Raw genomic sequence first — 18,594 nt, 5'->3', positions numbered from 1 at the left:
ATTCAAATTATCATTACCTTTGACAAATAAATGATGAAAGTAAAAAACAAATTTGATATCAAAATCGAGAGAGAGGAGAGATTCGAGTTGTAAAAATTTGAACGTCTTCAATATATTTCTTCCTCAATCGTTCGGGATCGATGCGATATTAATTGTAGCTGTATATCTAAAACATGAGAAAGATTGAAGAAAAAAAGAATGCATAGCGCAACTATATAGCTCATGCTGCGCGCATAAGAGAGTGGGGCAAAACGGTTTATGGGGGGCAAGACGGGATAGAAGCCACGACGGAGACTATACGAGGCTGAACACACGTACTTACGAGCTACAGCGCCGTTTCCTAACACAATTGTTTTTGTTGTTTTTTTCTCACTGTTGAAGTGCAATTGTCAAAGGTTCGCTGGTGCCGAAATTTTTGCCGGCCTTTATAGCATTTTCGGGTTGAACTGTCTTTTTTTAGCGACGGTGATTGATCGTAAGTAGGGTGTATTCTTGCGATTCAGTGTTTTTAGAAAAAAATGATTGGGAACGGAGCGAGGGGCAAGATGGCCCCTCGCTCGAGGTTATGTTGAAATTTTTGCGAATCATTATTACGTTTTGTCGTCGTTGCGGTTAAATGTCTATACTCTAAGGAAAAATCACAGGTGCTCATCGATGTTTGCAATGAGACAAAAAAATGCAATTAAAAAAGAAAAGTGCTGCGCATTCGAGTTTCGAAGAGAACATTTGCTGATCTTGAATTGTTTATAGATCGCTAAACATTACCACGCGTAAATTTTATTGACGTACTTTTAACACAATCTTCGCAAGAGAAAGTGAAGTTTTTTTAAAGTCTTTAAAGCGCAATCGAAACAACGCCGTCGCGTTTCGTGTTTGCATGTGTCTAGTGCTAGTGCGTTTTTTTCTCTTACCCCGAAATATTTCGAGGGCTTCGAGCTCCAGACGGTGGCTCCTCTTGCGGTTAGTTTTGAATGACTATTAAAAAAAAAAAACATCATAAACGCACGAGTTTGTTCTCTTCGAAATTCCAAATTGAATTGCGACCAATATATATTTGTTTATGGTTTATAATTATTTCAAATATCGGTGATAAAAATTGTATCGATATGCAAATAAAGCACCATCGATCAGTTGAATTTGAATGGAAAATCCAATTAAATTTGTTATTGTTGTTTATTAAATTGTTGGTAGTTTTGATTAACGAGAGCTGACTTTTGTGTTATTTCGATAGAACATGGTGCGTATGTACGTGAGAAAAACAACACGGGGGTGTTGGGACGAGCGGCAGATGGTGGCGGCGATGAACGCAATATTGGCGCGTAAAATGGGTTATTCAAAAGCGTCAAAGACGTTTGGAACTCCGAGGTCGACGTTGAGACGAATAATGAAGAGATTGGAGGCAAACGGGGAAGTAAACATCCGTGTGCCATTAGGAACAAACGCATCGGTATTTACGAAGGAGGAAGAGAAGTATCTGGTGTCACATTTAAATTCGATGAACAGTCGATTATTCACGGTGACGATACCTATAAAGCGTAAATTGGCGTATCAATTGGCGACGAAAAAGCACAAATCGCACAAATGGAAGGACAACGTGGCGGGTCGCGAATGGTTGCGAGAGTTTGTCAAGCGTCACAAATTGAACTGTCAGTCGATAGGTCGACCGGTTACGAAGACTAAATTGGCCTGTTTCAACAAAGAAGCGGTGATGAAATTTTACGAGGCGTTGGGCGAGCTTTATCTCAAGTACAATTTTACAGCTGACCGAATATATAATTGCGACGAGACCTCGATAAGCTGCGATACGAATAAATCCCAGGGTAACGTAATCGCAATTGCCACAGACAGTGCAAAGCCGAGCGTTTCTTCAGGAACAACGAGAGATTCGGGTCACACGATTACGGTCGAGGTTTGCATGAGCGCGACGGGCCTTTTTATGCCGCTGCTATTCGTTTTTCCGCTGAAATGTCACGAGCCTCAGTTCACGAGCAATTTGATACTACCTTGTTATGCCCAGTGCAACGAGACCGGTTGGATGAACAGTGACATATTCGCCGGTTGGTTGAAACATTTCGTCAAATTTTCACGAGCTACCAAGGAGAATCCCGTTCTTTTATTGATGGACGGGGATTCGAGTCATACGACTAGTCTGGATCTCCTCGAAACCGCAGAGAGCAATGGCGTCGTAATGCTGTGCTTGCCCGAATATTGTACACACAGAATAGGCCCCCTTGAGGTTGAATTTTTTGGCACCCTCAGCAAGCATTATGTCTCAGCCTCGAAAGAGTGGGCCACCGCACATGCCGGACAATCGCCTGGAGTTTCTGAAATTCCTATTCTCTTTGAGCAAGCTTTCATTCAATCCGCGACCCTCGCGACCGCCGTTGTTGCTTTCCGGAAAACCGGCATTTGGCCTTTCAAACCGAACACTTTTAGTGATCACGATTTCACTGGTATCGGAACTTCGTTACTCCCTCATCAAATCGCCACCGCCTCTTCCTTTCAACACAACAATCAAACGACCAATAACAACAACAACAACAACAACAACAACAACAACAACAACAATCATATTAGTAGTAGTAATAACAATATTAACAACAATAATCATAATTTATCGGTCCAATCACAAAGTCAGAACAATCTGAAAGATTCCAACGTTTCTGTTCCTCCTGGATCATCGTGGAAATTAACGAATAATTGTGGTACGAATTTCGTTGTTATTGTTATAACAACGACATGCAGCTGACTCATAACACGTTTCGATACTTGTATTTTTTATGTTTTGTTGTAGCGCCTGCGAACGAAATGAGAGCGAGCGTACATGGTAATTGTGTGGAATCGGTGACTGGAGGACAACTTCAGCCTCCGAGGAAGCGAATGTATCCGGAGCCTCAATCCGTGCCGTTGCATAACTATCAATCGAATAATTATCAAGACTCTCCGCTTGCTGGACCATCCTGGAAACCACCCTTGGTCAATCGTACGTTGAGATATTTTCATATGGGAAAAAAAAGTATAATCTCGAAAGATTGAAACCGTTGCAGCGTTATATTTGACAATGAGAGGAAATATTTTTCTCCCCGTAGCCGTGAACGAGATGAGATTGTCAGCGTCATCGGCATACGTCGAGGCCGTTCTCGGTGGACCACAAAATCACCCGGCGAGAAATGTCGAACAGTCCGAAGGTCCTGGATGTTCCAACGATCCGGCGATGTACAGTATAATTCCTCATATGTTTTTGTAAAGCAACTACTCCGCAGATCGTATCGGCGAATTCATTAAATCGGGCCGAGGATCGCAACATCCACCGGTTTTCCATATACATTTGAGAAATAAATTTTTACTCTCGATTAGAAATCATCGGTAACGCAACATTCGCATGTAGCAAAATAAGTCCTGTGATTTCGAACTTTCGGACTCAGAAATTTGATTTCTCATCCGTCTCGATTTTTTTTTTCTCGAGAAAAACAAAGCGTTAAATAGTATTATTTTTGATGTATCGAAGATATATTAAAATAGTTTTTTCGAGGTACCTATTTTGTTTGTAATTTGATTTATTTTTTATAAGACTGTTTACTTATTTAAAATGGCTTCGAACATGACTAACTCGAATCGTGACGGGATCTGTTTTCATTTTTTATTAGCGCATCTTCCATACATCGTTCGGATAAGACATTTATACATTAATTTTAATTTACAGCAAAAGACATGTACAACTATAAGACTCATTTAAGATACGTACTGTAACAACATTTATTCATTTATAATTAATAAACGCCGCAATGCGAAATCGATTTCCTTTTTCTCTTTTTTCTCGACAGAAAAAAAACTATGGGCTAGAGTGTCTAATTCGCGATTCACATTTGATATTTCTACATTGTAATCGTAATTATTTTTTCTTCGACGAACATCGATATTTCACTTCGCTAAAATGGTTCTCTCCTCCCTTTCTCTACAATCCCATCGACCATCGCAGTAAATTAGTCACACGGTAGAGCAGAACTTATTTTCTGTTCTAGTTTTTCTTTTTATTAAGTATCACAGTTTGGATTTGATAATGATAAGATAAAAGGCGGAAAGAGAAGTCAATTTGATTTGTATACCAACGAATGATTGATATTATTCGAGGAAACCTACCATCCTTGACGGAAATTTCTGTTTTTCCTTCTTTTCTATATCAATCAACATTTGTCACAAAAGTCAAAGTAATATCGAATAACGAAAAATTCTTATCGACTAATTGCGTTCTTTCTTGCCTCGTTCTTGAAGAATCCCCCCTTTGACGTGTGTCTTCAATTGCACTTGGAAAAAATCGTCGTATTCCTTCGAACTTTTAATTTGTAACTTGAATCGTGTGAGACGGCGATTCACGTTCACGATCAATCGTTTCTTGAAATCTGTCATCAAGCGTCAACGATAACGGTAATTAGAATATTTTGCCATTTTTCGTTCAATCAATAAATGAAATAAAAATTAACGAATTTGTGGACGTACCCTCCCCGGAAGTTCAATGGAACATCAGCGTTTTGATGATGCTCCATCTGATACATATCCCCGAGTAATCGTGCTATTGGTATTGCACCGATTGTCTCACGGAAAAATAAGAGTTCAACCGTGGATGGTTTAACCGCCTGAAGACTGGGTAGAAGCAGAAGAAACCTTCCGAAACGCGCTGCTTGTCCGGGGTAACGAAATCTTACGTATTCACCGAGGCCACACTGTGCCTCATCTTGGAGCGCCTCGACTAATTTCGAGTCCGACAACCCTCGGGTTTCTGATGATTGAAAAAAAAATAAAAAGAAAAGTGACGACAGAGACAACAAACGGACGAAAAGACAAAAACAGCGATTTTTATTAATGTACCTGGAGTAAAAAGTACAACGGCTTTCATCGATCCGCATTCAACGCTGTCGGGTGACAATTGACGAAACCTACTCATTATTTCCTGCGATAAAAACCATCTCAAATGATGATGGATTTATTCAATTGTATTAGCACGAACGTGAAAAAAACGTGTTACCTTAATGGTCATAATTTCTTCCCGCGAAGATTGTTCAGGGGGTAATCTCCTGCGGACCTGCTCGTCGTCGAGAAGTCCAGAAATATCTCGGGACATGGACCACTGTGCCAGATGAAGTAGAAAAAGTTGCGTCCACGTTTGCCGAAGTAAAAGTAGCTCGTCATCCTTTGATAACGTTTGAAAGTGCATCAAACATCGAACCCATCGAACGGCCATAAAGAGGAGTCTCGCTGTGGTCTCTTGCAAAAGTTCCCAAGTTAAAATTGCGCTCGGTAAAGTTCCGTCCGGACTACGACTCGTTTCGGATTCCGTATGCTCGAAAGAACTTTCGGCATCCGGTCGCGATTTCCACACGGATTCCTGAATCGGTAAATTATCATCTGGATTTGTTAAGATGGCGCGCGGGGAAATTGATGCTCGACTATTCGACTATTCGAATGTTTGATCTTAAATTCTGCGGTGGGAGGGGGAGGGGGGGGGGGCGGAGAAAGTACCTGGTATTTTTCCGCGGACATGATGATCTGCAGAAGAGGAGGTTGTTGTCCAAACGCGAACGCCGCTGGATGTGAAAGACTCGCGTAGGGCGGAGGATATTGAAGAGCGAGCGGCGTCGGCGAGGTCGAGTCGTCGGGTGGTTTTTGAAGCCGTGAAACCGGTCGGGAATAAGGCGATGGCCTTTGCGCGCATCTCATTCGCCTGAAATGGCTCATCGTCGGAATTCAAACGTTGCCATTCTCAACCCTCGAATATGTCGAACGCGGCGAATTGGAAATGAAAAGATAAGAAAAAAAACCTACCGGTGATGGGACAAATTTGCGGCATTAATATCAACCATTATCGCATCGCGGCCAAAGTTTGGCACCAATGGGGGTGAGAGTTGGCTGACAAAAGTCCGATGGTGCGACAAAGAGTTCGAGTTCAAATCGACCCGAGGTGCTACCTCGTGATGAGTCGGCGTTACGGAATGAGGAAGTTTCCCCGCCATTCCTGGATGGGGTTTTGGTTTTCTCGGACCCCGTTCGTGTTGTACTGCTAAATATTAATGATACAGATCCATTATTTTGGGCAGGCGGCGGGGGGGGTTCATTGAATTCTTAGAGGCAAATAGGGGTAACTAATTTTTTCCCTTTCATATACGGTACATATATATGTAACGTCGGAACCCGTTACAAGTTGAAATTCGAGTGGGGCCGCTCCATGAGGCGATCGTGCCTCGTCGGGGGCTGCACTTTATTCACGCGCAGCACACGCACCTCAATGACCCGTCGTATCATCGATGGACCGAGCGTTATGATAAGAGCTAACAATTCGAAACAGGCGATGTTCAAACAAAAGCGAACGCGAGATACACGTAAACTTAGCCAACGCTCAAGCCAAAAACAAGCCGAACGACGCATGATTTTTTACATGCTGTTTTAGTGTAAGAGAATTGGACGAAAAAAAAGGGCTTTTTGGAATAGGGACCACGGGATATATATCGTTAAGGCCGGAGAGAGCGATGGAAAGCGTGGGAGGAAAATGAGGAATGGAAGGTCGTGCGAGGGTGTCGGTGCTGGATGTGGATGTGATGTGGCCAGGCTTTGGCTTGCGGGGTTTGCTACTTCGCGAGAAGAGCCAGAGAGAAAGTGAGAGAGGCTATGGAATTCATATATAGATAGCTATACAAAACTGGTGTCGTTGGAGAGCGCTGCGGATGCCGGGCACATCATCATTAATGAGGCTGAGCGGATAGCAGCCGGTGTTTTCCCACGTTCGCGCACACTGGCGTCGCTATATCCGGATTCATCCTGAAACCACCAAACCCCTCGACGATTGACCACATTGGCGCCTTCGGATTATTCGATTTTTAATTGAATACCGATTTTCGATAATGCCTCCGAGATATCGCGACCGCGCTCCGCCTTGCATGGGATTCCAATAATATATTCTTTATGCCGCAGTACTAAAGGGTATACGCACGCATAAAAATTCGTATTATGGCCACATGTTGATATACTGTAAAAATACGCCGAAGGCATATTTTCTTTGGTTTTGAGGCCCGTCTGATACACGATTAACGGGGGTAAACGATAATTAACAACAATATTCATGTTTCCCGAGGCGCTCGATTCCTTCGTCATATATCACTTTTGCTTACAACAGAGAGTTTGTTCTCTGGCAAAACAATGCCGAGAGATCGAAGATGCGGAGAGAAGAAGCAAAATCTTGGGGGATAAGTTGTCGCCCGAGTGGTCAAAGACACAAGTTTCGAGGGTCTTTCTCCCTCCGTGTCCGTGTCCAACATCGCGTCAAACCGAAAGGGATGAAACGTCGTCGCCTGCTTCGAAAGTGTCAACGCGTGTGTCTCTGCAACATCATCTGGCCCAACACCGCTATATCTTTCCTGAGCTAAATCAGCTTATATAGGACTATTTATACGACCATCTCGTATACAGAATACGATGTAGCCCGCGACTATAACGCGCGACAACCCAATCTAAAACGTATCAGATTGTATCTTATTGGCATATCTGCCCGATTCATTTCCCCAATCTGTCATGGGAAATTTCACATCTGTATACACGTTCAAACGTCTTTCACTCGGGAAATTTCATTTCTACTTTAATCGTCGTCACGACCATAATCTTGTTAAAATTCATATTTTCAAGTGCATATCTTATTATTTCGAAACTGCGCGATCCGATCCGATGAATAATTCTACAAATTTCTAATGATACCGAGATATTTTTATCAAGTATAGCACAAGAGCCTCCAAAATTCCATATACTTTTCTAAATAATAATATATGAATTATTATATATTTCACACTACGCATCAAAGCACGTATCTCTGACGCGCGACTCGCGAGTAAAGTATGCTTGTATCGCTTGTAGGCGTTTTGACGTTAGAAATTCGATCTATCGATAGCACGAAGCTATTTTCCGTAGTTTGCCTTCGTTTTGCATCATCGGATTTGCACCATCGTACACCCTCGCACCAGATTATCCGAATAAGTGTTTATACACGTATATGTATAGAAAAAAAAAAAAAAAAAAATGGGAGCGAGGAGTTGGAACGGGAACGAGAATCGGACCGATGGATTATAGGTCCGCATGCGCTGGAATGGACCGCGCCCTGTGCCCTTACCGCCCTAGGTTTTTTTCCCGGTCGAGCGGACGCGCCAGAGCGAGAGATCGAGGCCAGAGCGAGGAGAAGCTGTATATATACGTGTCCCTATATAAACATATATCGGTAATATGTAGGGTGGCACGTGTGAGCCACAATGCGAGTTCCCACACGGGAAACAGCCCTCGCTTACACGGGAGAGAATTTAGATCCCCGCGCGCGCGAACTTGCCTCTATGTTGAAGTGGCAAGCTCGCTGCCGTTGGCATCGCCGAATCCTGAAAACCAGAGAGAGAGGGAGCGCGTTATAGGCTATGGATCACGGGCTCACACTCCCTATTCTACTAAACGGTAAACCGATCTGTGAACATTTCAGCAGTCAGCGATCTCGAAGGCTAATCCCCGCGTGAGTGGGGTTGATACATCATCCCCACTCGAGGATATTCCAGCTTAAACCCTGACAATTTTCTCTCTCTATCGTTTCTGCTTATGCACGTCTGTTTGTTTCTCTTTTTAGTTGCACTAGTATAACCGTCTCATGCTCGTCATACCTCGGCATCGGCCAACCTTATATCCACTTCCTCGTATGATTTACTCTCGTCGCTCATGCATGTGTATATTATATATTTGTCGATACATGTATTAACGGATGCAATACAAGTTCACTGTATAATCGCACATGTGTTCACGTGTCCGTTTATCACACGCTGAATTGCCATTCATATCCCTCCCGCATGTGGATATATTTAGGGGTGAATTCGATAACACGCATCGGACACCCAAGGAATCTCGCTCGCGTCATCGGAAATACAAGAGCCGGGACCAGGGCACGCGTCTCGTGCGGTCATACACCGCATAACTATCAATCGACAGGTTCAACGTCACGTGCATGTTCTCTAATCGTTTCGTTAATCTTTTCTTCCTATTTATTCGAGAATAAAGGAAATGGATTTTTCGATTTCTCTCGGGAGAGTACGCGTTATTACCAATCAATGCGCCGGTGTTTGATAGAGCCGCAAATAAGTTATGGTAATGGCGGCGCAGATGAGTCGACAATTTTTGTTTTTTTTTTTTATTAATGCAGCGATATATGGAAAGAGTTTCGATGATTCTCCGACGATGCTGTAAACAACTCGATTTCTGGATAATGACCGTATATTGAATTTTATTTAGTTTCATGTCAAATACCTTATATAAAATCATTTTTTTTTTTTTTAATCCTGGAAGAATTTATCGATATAACGGTTTTTGGGTATACGGCGCAGAGGCGAGAGAATGTGAAAGCTCATGGTTTAGCGCGCGACCCGTTTCGCGTCCACACATCAACAACGGATCACGGCACATTGGCCATCGGTGGAGCAGGACGACGAGGACAGATCGTTCGATTCGTTTTAACAACCCCCTCGGATACGGTAGCTCTCGAAGCCGCGGGTCGGCCCCGCGTTTATCGTTTATGCGAATGGATTGATGCTGCTCGCCGCGTGTCGGGCACGACTCGCTTCGTTGCGTTACCAGCCGTTTACTCCCACGCGCTCAACAACCCCCCTCTGTATATACGCCATCCGGCACAAATGTTCATCCCCTTCTCGTTTTCGAATTTGAGAGACGAAGCCAGAGGCATCGAGCACGGAGATGCCAGCAGCATTGATGCACACATTTATACATACAAAAATTTCACGCACAGATATGATGCAACATTCGCGTCAATATATAGATTCGAACAACCTTCGATGAAGTTTCGAGCCCGCGAGCTTCGAAAACTCTTTTACTACTCGCGGATGTCGGGCTTATTTTTATCTTTTTGTTTGTTTTATAATACCGATAGGACACATATGCGCGGTGTGCTGCATCGCCGGAATCATATGGGAAGGTAATGGAGAATGTTACAAGAGTTGAAAAAGCATGGACTTAAACTTGCCCGTATTTACAGAGTTACTCGCGTTCGAATATATACAATCGAGGATGAATTTAAATCTGACGAAAACAAAAAATGGTGCTTCCTCGAAACGTTGGAAAGGGCAGTGTTATTTTGAAAGATTGAAATTTAGTCGCGTCTAATCCGGACACGTGCGAAAATGCAACCTCGGCGAGCAAAGTACACACGTAGAGAGAAAAGCTTGAATAGCGAAAGGGTGAAACGAAAAGTACGCGCGGCGCACGGAGCGAAAGAGGGATTTCAGAGTGAGAGAAGCGGCGAAAAGGTCCGTCGGTCTCGAATTATGAGTGAAAACAAAGAGCTCCCGAACTTTACGAGCTTTCCGAAGCGTTCTGTTAGGACGGAGTGAACGAGAGAGAGAGAAGGATGAAAAGTTGGTAGACGACCGATCGGTCGTGAAACGCGTCAGCTCTTAAGTTTGCGAACGCGTTTTGTGCACACATCGTTGCAAATAAATATACGTGCGTATTCGATAACGTGTATATATGGCGTGAAACATGCATGATGTTGGTATTCGATAATTCGATATAGGATTTGTAGCGTTTGCATATATGTACACGATAGATGAACGTTGATCAGCATGCCGCGTGTAGGAAAAAAAATGATGATGGAGTGAAAAATGACGAGTGTAGAGTTTGCAGTGATGCAAATTTTTTACCTATATAGTATTAAAGTATTGGCCCTGTTGCGAAAACGAGCGACCCTTCCCTTCTCGCGAGAATCAACATGGTTCGTCAATTTGGTAAACAACAAGATTTGGAGAAATAATAAATGAGCTAACGCTCATTGTTTGTCTTTAAAATCATTCAATATGGATATTTTACTCTCGTTAATGAAAAAAATATCTACCAGCTGTGGCGACGCAACGAGTTCGCGGTAAAGTAGTTATGGTTACGAGGCTTCTGCTCTGCGGGAGAGGAGCAGAGCGTTGGTCGAAAGCCCCCTGTGAAATTCTTCGCAGCCTTAATACCGATAATACCAAGGACTTTCCCGTAAGAGGCCGCACGGTGAATGAGGTAGAGAAAATAGAAAGATGCGAGAAAAAAGGCGCGAGGGAATAAAGAATCTAGTACGTTCTTTTGGAAAAGAGACGTGCAAGGTGTTGCGGAAGCAAATGCTTATGGGAAGGACAACGCCACAGAAAACGCGGACCCGTATACATTAGAGGGATGATACTCGTAAACTTTCATTCTCTTTTTCTCATTCCTCTATATATACTCTTCTACCCTATTCACCATTTCACGTTTTCCTGCCGCGTCGTCCTATACCAGCAGACGGAGAAACCAGCACATATAAAGCTCGTCTCATAATCCTGATTTCGTATACTTGTCCAAATTTTTTATCAACCAGCAAAATTCACTTCCGAGTTCGTATATAGTTTGAAAATTTTGTATCAATTACTATCGGTCCTACGTGGTTTGTCTTATAACGAAGAGTAAATTTGGACATTTATTCATATACACCGACGAACACAAATCCATCACATATAGGATATCATTTCGGACGGAAGGGATTGAATAAATGATTTTTTTTTTTTTTTTGTAAACGCCTCCATCTACGTATATATAATGAAAGGCTTTCTTTCGATCGACTACACTGAAATAACTCTCGGTAGCTAGACCGGAACTTGATGTTCCGGAATTTAATGAAATTCGATTACAAAAGTTCTTTATTGAAGCGTGCACAATAAGTTTATTTTGAAGTTACATAGTTTCAAATTATTGTTAAGCTTGGGAGTAAAAATTCCTTGTGAATCCGTTGGCTCTCGCGCACAAACTTGGGCTTTTTACAAATAAATCACTAGTAATCGAAAAAAAGGTTTGGCAAAAAGAGCTTTCCGCGCACACGCCGGTCACCGACCTAAAATAACCCCTCAAGTCCGGTTTTTTCACCAGGAACAGTAGCTGTGAACAACGTTTTTAACTATGCGCAATCCAAGCTCAGGAACAATGAATATATAATAAAATATACTTAGAAGGTATAAAATGGCATGCTAAATTAAATAATATGAATATGAATAACTGTAAAGTTCGAAAGGTCATCTGAGATGTTAAAACGCCCGAGAGAATTCAATGCTATTTCGTGAGCCGAGTGTTTTGAGCGAGGGTAGCCGCGGATGAGCCCATCAAACAAATTCAAGTGGTAAGCCGTCTCGTAATCTTTCGGTCTCGTTTCAAACCATATTTTCGTGAAATGTACCGGTGTCGCGCACGATATTCTGTCATGGTAGAATGTGAACGGGGGTTTAGAGTAAAAAGCTTGAAAGAAAATACGTATATATATTATTGAATGGGAGTGAGAGGGGGCTGGGTGCATGGAAAGGCTGAGGGTAGACGAGGTTGAGCGGAAAAGAGAGCGTTAAATGCGAGCTTTTCATCGCATGCGGGGGCGGTCTCGTCGTCGAGGACGATTTTGGATTCGCGGAATAATCAGAGTCCGGGTAACAGGGGGATGGCTCGAGGGTTTGTCGTGCAAAGGATGATTGCACCCCGTGGGCAAAGCACAGCCCGAATAATCGAGCCGCAACGGATAGAGACGAGTTCTCTCTCTCTCTCTCTCTTTGTACACTTTGAACGTGTCAAAGAGTAATCTTTCTGCTTTTCTCTTTCCCTCTCTCTTCATTTAGCTCTTTTTACGCGTCAGCATGTGCATGCCAATTCGAATACCTACGCATTATGCGGTTTGCACATTGTCCAGCTCCCTTCCGCGAATACCTCGTACATTGTACGACGTCTGACTAATATGTATTTTTCTACTGCGTTCATGTTAATTCGTTCTTTAACAGTCTGTGAAAGTTTTCACTCGAAAGAAAAAAATTTCCCCAAATTCGTGATATATGTCTTTCTTTTTACAAATGCATCTCAATGGAATAATCATAAATTTCTTCATACGCATACCGGGAAAGAACTTGTTTGAAAATGAAACGGACTCTCGAGTCACGAAGAATGGTTGACTTTTCGGAATGAATGACATCAATAAAAAAATGTAATGATCCCCAGCCTTAAATAATCCTCAGATAACAGACATTTGAAAAAATAAAGCAGTCTCGAATAATTTATAGGTTCTACAAGAAAAAATAAGTAGGGAACGGAGGTACAGGTATCCTTTGTAAATCCTTTGTGAATAATCTGCTGACACAATTCTTCCACTTGATCGCATACGCGCGCGTAATGTCGAATTAGCATTTAATTAGGCGCGTGAGTAAAAGGCGAAAAGGCCGGATTCCCGCATTGTTCGCAACATCATGCGGATGCACATGAGTATATCCATGCGCATATATAAATGAGAAGAAAATTGGCATGAGAAGCGACTCGATGAATGCTTTTGCCCTGTGGGTTCCACAAAAGGAGAGAAAATTTGCTCTCTCGTGCGCGCCTCCTCATCCCCCATTCGTACCTTCTCCATCCGTTCTCTCTTGTGTCTCTCGCGTATACAGGAGCCCGTGTGCAGACTCCCTCAATGTTAGGAAGCTCTGCCACTAATTGAATCTCCTCTCTTACTCGCGTCTGGAGAGGGACCCCGCGGGCCGCTGGGAACCGGAGCACCCGTCCTGCATTAAACACCCCCGACACCCTGGCACCCTCATCCACGACAAGCGGTCTCTCGTGTGCGCCCCGCCCCAATCCCTGCCAGCCGAGCGATCCCACCCTCTCGTACAACTATCGCCACCACTACCACCCTCTCACCGCGCCGATCCTACCCTCACTCCTTATTCCGCTGCAACTTACCTCAAAGGTGCGAGTATTTCGACAGATGCCTATATTTAGATATTAATTTATATGTGGGGATGCTCGATCGTTTTCCTCTTTCATTTTCCAGCACACTGCTTGACGAATCGACGCGAACTGACGAAAAAGGATGACGCGCGCGCACGCACGGGATGATACGCGCACGGAAAATAAGATCACGATTCTACGTCAATAAGCGGGTCTTGAAAAATACAAATGAAAATATAAAGGGGATGATGCGGTGAATCGGAAATTAATACGTCGTACGGGATATAAAACGAACTGGGATGACGACGCGATATTTCGTTTGCTCCGAGCAGATCATAATATCACATTTCTCCTCAAGCGACCGCGCGCAACGGAGACTCTCAATTATCTTACGCGGGATGTATGTTTCGGCTTCGCTTCTTGAATTAATTTTTCTCTTTATGAACTATCATATACTTGATAATATTATTTCCAGTAGAATCGTTACTTTTCATAAACCATCGTTTTTTGTTTTTGTTTTTTTTTTTTTTTTCATTAAGATGCTCGAAGCTATTATTCTTATCTTGAGAGCAGAGGGGGAAAAGCTGAAAGAAGAAATTGATCGAGCGGAGACTTTTCATCGAGTTTCAAGCAAAGTTCAAGATGTATATGCGTCGATTCGATTTTTGGTTATACACCCCCTTCCGTTGTGAAGGGTTGAAGTGTGTATAATCCTCGGTGAACGGTGATTCGGAGCGTGGAAGGCCAAAATTAATAGGATTTGAAATTGAGAAGGGTTACGCGGTCCCTTCCTCATTTTCTTCGTCTTCTTCGTTCTCGCGAGTTTGAGGCTTATATTTGGTCAAAGTTTCATGATATCGCAGTTAAAAATGGCACAAACACTACCAGGCTATTTTTCGACCCACTTACATTGAAATAATGCCGTTTGTAATATTAATTGAAAATAAAATAACATATAGTAATATATGAGAGTGACTTACCGTCTCTGTTCATACCAACTTGGAAACACTTGTTGAGACGACAAGCTCGACACTGATTTCTGTGGATCTTGTCGATTGGACAATGGCCGGTAATCGCTTCATGAGATTTACACGTGTATTTACGATCGTTGTGAATGCTACGTTTGAAGAAACCCGAGCAGCCTGAGCGATAAACAAAGATTCAGAATTGATACTATTACTACTTCAACAAAGTTTTCGTTCGTTTATATTTTGGTAGAACGATATGCAAGCGCTGCGTTACATACGCAGATATGATTCTGGAACTCAAGAATTTATCAAATTTATATAACGATATATATGAGGAACGAGGAAATGAGCGCTTACCGTCGCAACTGTAAATGCCGTAGTGTTTTCCAGAACTTCGGTCATCGCATACCTTGCAGGGAATATCAAGCAACCGGTCTCCTTGAGCATGAATATAATTTGATTAGTTTCATAAAAAATAGTAGAGGAATTTTTTGAAACTGAATGAATAAGTAGTAACGGCTGGATATGTGCCGCCAGCACTTCGAGGCCGGATTAAGGAGAAAAAGACAAAGAGGCCGAGAGCTCCGAGCAGAAAACCCGGATAATTTGAATTGATTTAAGAAGTATTGAAATGGAGGAAAAAAAATGTAAATGGTTAACTCGAAGAAAAACATCGAGGGTTTAAGAAATTACGGTTTCGGAAGTACGTGAAGCGATGAGCTAATCTGTTCTCTCCCTTTCGCGGCAGCCCTAATCGTCCTAATGATCCGCGGCAAGAAAAACAGGGTTGTGCCTAAGCCAACCCGTCGCAGATCCTCCCCGCGCGTCCCTTTTCATTCACTAAGTAAGATCACTCACAACCTTTCGAATTTCATCGGTGTCTTTTATACCGAACTAAGCCATCGAGAACAACACTGTTTTTCGATCATTTTCACGCGCACCAACTTATTGAATAATCCGCAATATTTTATTCATTTAAAAAACGATAAATTAATTACTCGAAGCACGATCAATCATTCTTCGACGAGTTACCGTTCCATTTTACGAAAAACTCTTCACCTCAATTGATATCTTTGCGCAGTAAAAGGAAATTTAAAATTCCGTTCGAAGGTGAGTTCGAGCGAATCTTCATCTACGTAAAGTTCATTGATGCACGGTGCGACGATTGAATCTTAAATAATCACGGGGAAAAAATCATAAAAGTTTCAGAGCTTGAAATGTATATATTCACTAAATTGAACGTAACACCTGAATTACCGGTGAGAATTGGAAATTCGTAACACTTGCAGCGATGATTGGTTTTTCATCGCGTTATATATAATCGAAATCAAAAGCTTACACCACACTTCCAAAGTATAACGCGAACTGCAAAATGTTGAATTAATTTTTCATTCAGTTGATGTGCGATAAACTTGAAAACGTAAGAAACGACGTTGCAAGTTCGCGGATGAAGAATAAGCACCGAGACACCACAGGTAGAAGGAGAGAAAAGCGAAAAAGCAAAAAAAAAAAAAAAAAAAAAAAGATGCCACTGACCTGTGCCCATCCTCCGATTTGGCTTAAGAGTCAAACATCTCTAGTAGTACATGAGGTCAGCACGTAATTTCGTAATAATAAGCAAGGGCGGGCTGCGAGGCGACTCGGTTGACGAGGAGAACGACTCCGAGTTCGGATTCTGACTCGGACTTGTGTAGCGGTTCGATGATTCCCGACTCGTTTCGACCTGGCTCCGGGGATGTCTTGACGTCGAGGTTTCGCAACACCCTCCTCCCAGTTGGCTCGTTGGCGCGGTTCGTGGGTCGTTCACGCGTGCGAGAGAAAGAGACCGAGACGGAGGCAATGTTCGAGCACGATTTCGAGTCGACGTTACGATCTCTAATATACACGCATATACTCACACAAAACCATATGTATAAGGGTACAATGGAACGGGGATGGGGATGGTTTTCGTCGGTGAGTCGAGGAACGCGCGCGCGTGCCTGTGCGTGTGTGCCTGTGTCGGGAGCGATGAAAGAAGAAGTAGGAGCTATGCGAAAAGACGAGTAGGGTGGAGAAGGTTGACGATGGACTTGTGTGTAGAATTTTCCGGAGAAACTGTTCTGAGCGGTGGATTGGCCACCGTGGGAGCATGAAGTTGGTGGCGGCGTTATCTAGGCAAGAGAAGCGAGGGGGTGTGGTAAATGTGGAAAAGCTTCGACCACGCGTACAAACGATGAGTGTAGGTGAACAGAGAGAGAGGGACGAGAGGTAACTCTCTCGGTGGCGTAACACCTTCGTGGCTGGCTGGCTGGCTGGTTGGTATAATATGAGATAGAGGGGTTGGAGCGGAGGTGGATAGCGATGCCGATGGCGGATGGCGGGGTGGTGCACGAAACACCGAGGAACGCAGAAGGATGGGAAAGAAAGGGAGGCGAAGCGAACCGTTTGACGCCGGTTCGGAACGAGATGGAAGATTCTTGGCGATTCAGGTGGACCGAAACCGAGCCCGCGATGCGATGTTTCACTCAGGCTTGTATACATATATATACGCAGACAACGATGGAAACGATGGGGCTTTGGGGATGATTTGTGGGGGGTGGTAGATACCTGCTCTATTCGTTCGTACCAATACAAGAACCGGATCTTCGATCTCTGTCTCTTTCTTGCCAACTATACGAGAGAGGGCGCTCGCGCCGCTCCATCTCTCTCTTCATTCCCGCGTTCTGCTTTCCGTTCTATCCCTCGGACTTGCTGGCTGAGTGGCTACCGCGCGCTATCTCTCGTCACGCGGAGAACCGCGCACAGAGGGGGTTATTTCCTATGTACAAGCCTGCGGTGTTAGTTAGCCAGTCGAGTATATATCTCGGGGGTGGTTGATGTAGGCGGCTCTATCGTCGAGGCTACATTGTCAGCTGACTCTCCCTCTCCATTTTCTCATTGCCCCTTCTATATATGAACCGAACGATAGCTCTATATATAAATACGAGACAAGTGTGTCATTGGTCCAACTCCTCCCCCCGAATTCACCGCGTACACACCCGGTATGTTCGTCCTAGGCTTTATGGGCGTGAGCTTCTGCAACGGGGGTTGCGAGCTTCTCACCACGCCCATTTCAAACCCTTATGCCTCGAAAAATGTGCGCCGTCGATGTGTTCCTCTATATACACGTTGTTTTCACCACTGTTATACAGATTTCTACCTACCATATTTATTATACCGTTATCCAAATCCGTATTTATATATGATCCATAATATATGCGCATTTAAACGTCGCCTTCCTTCAACCGCCCGCTGCATGCTTTCTTTTCGCTTTCCATCTCAAAATATAGCTTGCGCAACCGCATTTCATTCGATCCTTCACTTTGACACGTCGAAATTCTTCCGGTCGCGTCAGACAGAAATAATTCGACGATACATATGCAGCAAGCCGCTATACGCGATGTCCGACAAATTGTTACCGCGCGAAGAGGAACCTTGTTCAAGTTGAGTCTCACACGAGTTTAAATACTCGGGATAAATTTTTTTTTTTATTTTTCAAATAATCCATTTCGTTTGAGAGTCAAAATGCATAGATTTTTCATATATATATATATATATATATATATTCGTAAGGGAAATTCGTTTAGGACCGAAAGAAGAAGCAAGTCGAAATGAATGAGGCAAAGAGGATGAAACGCACCCTAAAAGTAGATTAAGCTCGGCACGCATCATAAAACTGCGTTTACACGATTCAACAACTTCTGTGTAAAGTACACGGCACAGCGATCTCGCAGTCTGCCTCCAAGACGCGGGAATCCTCTTTCGTTCCGCAACCCCTCCTCGAAGCTTCCGAACGTCACGGAGCTTTTGTAGCACCCTCAGAGGGCTT

General features: G+C 43.4%; 2 protein-coding genes across 3 annotated transcripts; one reads left to right on the top strand and one right to left on the bottom strand.

Moving 5' to 3' along the window:
- Nucleotides 1-322: 322 nt before the first annotated feature.
- LOC122408587 (tigger transposable element-derived protein 6-like) lies at nucleotides 323-3,797 on the top strand. Of its 2 annotated transcripts, none has more exons than XM_043415446.1 (4): nucleotides 323-475; nucleotides 1,232-2,705; nucleotides 2,795-2,983; nucleotides 3,090-3,797. In XM_043415446.1, the coding sequence occupies exons 2-4, from the start codon at nucleotides 1,235-1,237 to the stop codon at nucleotides 3,245-3,247; spliced, it is 1,818 nt and encodes a 605-aa protein (XP_043271381.1). In that variant the 5' UTR covers nucleotides 323-475; nucleotides 1,232-1,234; the 3' UTR covers nucleotides 3,248-3,797. The 2 variants fall into 2 exon arrangements, with proteins under 2 accessions (XP_043271381.1, XP_043271382.1); XM_043415447.1 differs by lacking the exon at nucleotides 323-475 and adding an exon at nucleotides 879-960.
- Nucleotides 3,627-16,770, bottom strand: dsf (dissatisfaction). Its single transcript, XM_043415448.1, has 9 exons — nucleotides 16,284-16,770; nucleotides 15,105-15,185; nucleotides 14,760-14,921; nucleotides 5,821-6,052; nucleotides 5,518-5,719; nucleotides 5,024-5,383; nucleotides 4,867-4,948; nucleotides 4,498-4,777; nucleotides 3,627-4,400 (listed from the first exon to the last, which is right to left on the bottom strand). The coding sequence occupies exons 1-9, from the start codon at nucleotides 16,291-16,293 to the stop codon at nucleotides 4,337-4,339; spliced, it is 1,473 nt and encodes a 490-aa protein (XP_043271383.1). The 5' UTR covers nucleotides 16,294-16,770; the 3' UTR covers nucleotides 3,627-4,336.
- Between the last annotated feature and the right edge of the window lie 1,824 nt (nucleotides 16,771-18,594).

The sequence above is a fragment of the Venturia canescens genome, chromosome 3, assembly GCF_019457755.1.
Source record: "Venturia canescens isolate UGA chromosome 3, ASM1945775v1, whole genome shotgun sequence".
NCBI lineage: Eukaryota > Metazoa > Arthropoda > Insecta > Hymenoptera > Ichneumonidae > Venturia > Venturia canescens.
This window is presented reverse-complemented; position numbering and strand designations above follow the sequence as displayed.

Bases quoted from the DNA above. Each gene is read 5' to 3' on its own strand.
- LOC122408587 (XM_043415446.1), top strand. From the start codon at position 1,235: ATGGTGCGTATGTACGTGAGAAAAACAACACGGGGGTGTTGGGACGAG. The intron at 2,706-2,794 runs GTACGAATTTCG...GTTTTGTTGTAG, and splicing joins GAAATTAACGAATAATTGTG to CGCCTGCGAACGAAATGAGA. The intron at 2,984-3,089 runs GTACGTTGAGAT...TTCTCCCCGTAG, and splicing joins GAAACCACCCTTGGTCAATC to CCGTGAACGAGATGAGATTG.
- dsf (XM_043415448.1), bottom strand. The intron at 14,922-15,104 runs GTAAGCGCTCAT...TTTATCGCTCAG, and splicing joins CGGCATTTACAGTTGCGACG to GCTGCTCGGGTTTCTTCAAA. The intron at 4,401-4,497 runs GTACGTCCACAA...GCTTGATGACAG, and splicing joins CCATTGAACTTCCGGGGAGG to ATTTCAAGAAACGATTGATC.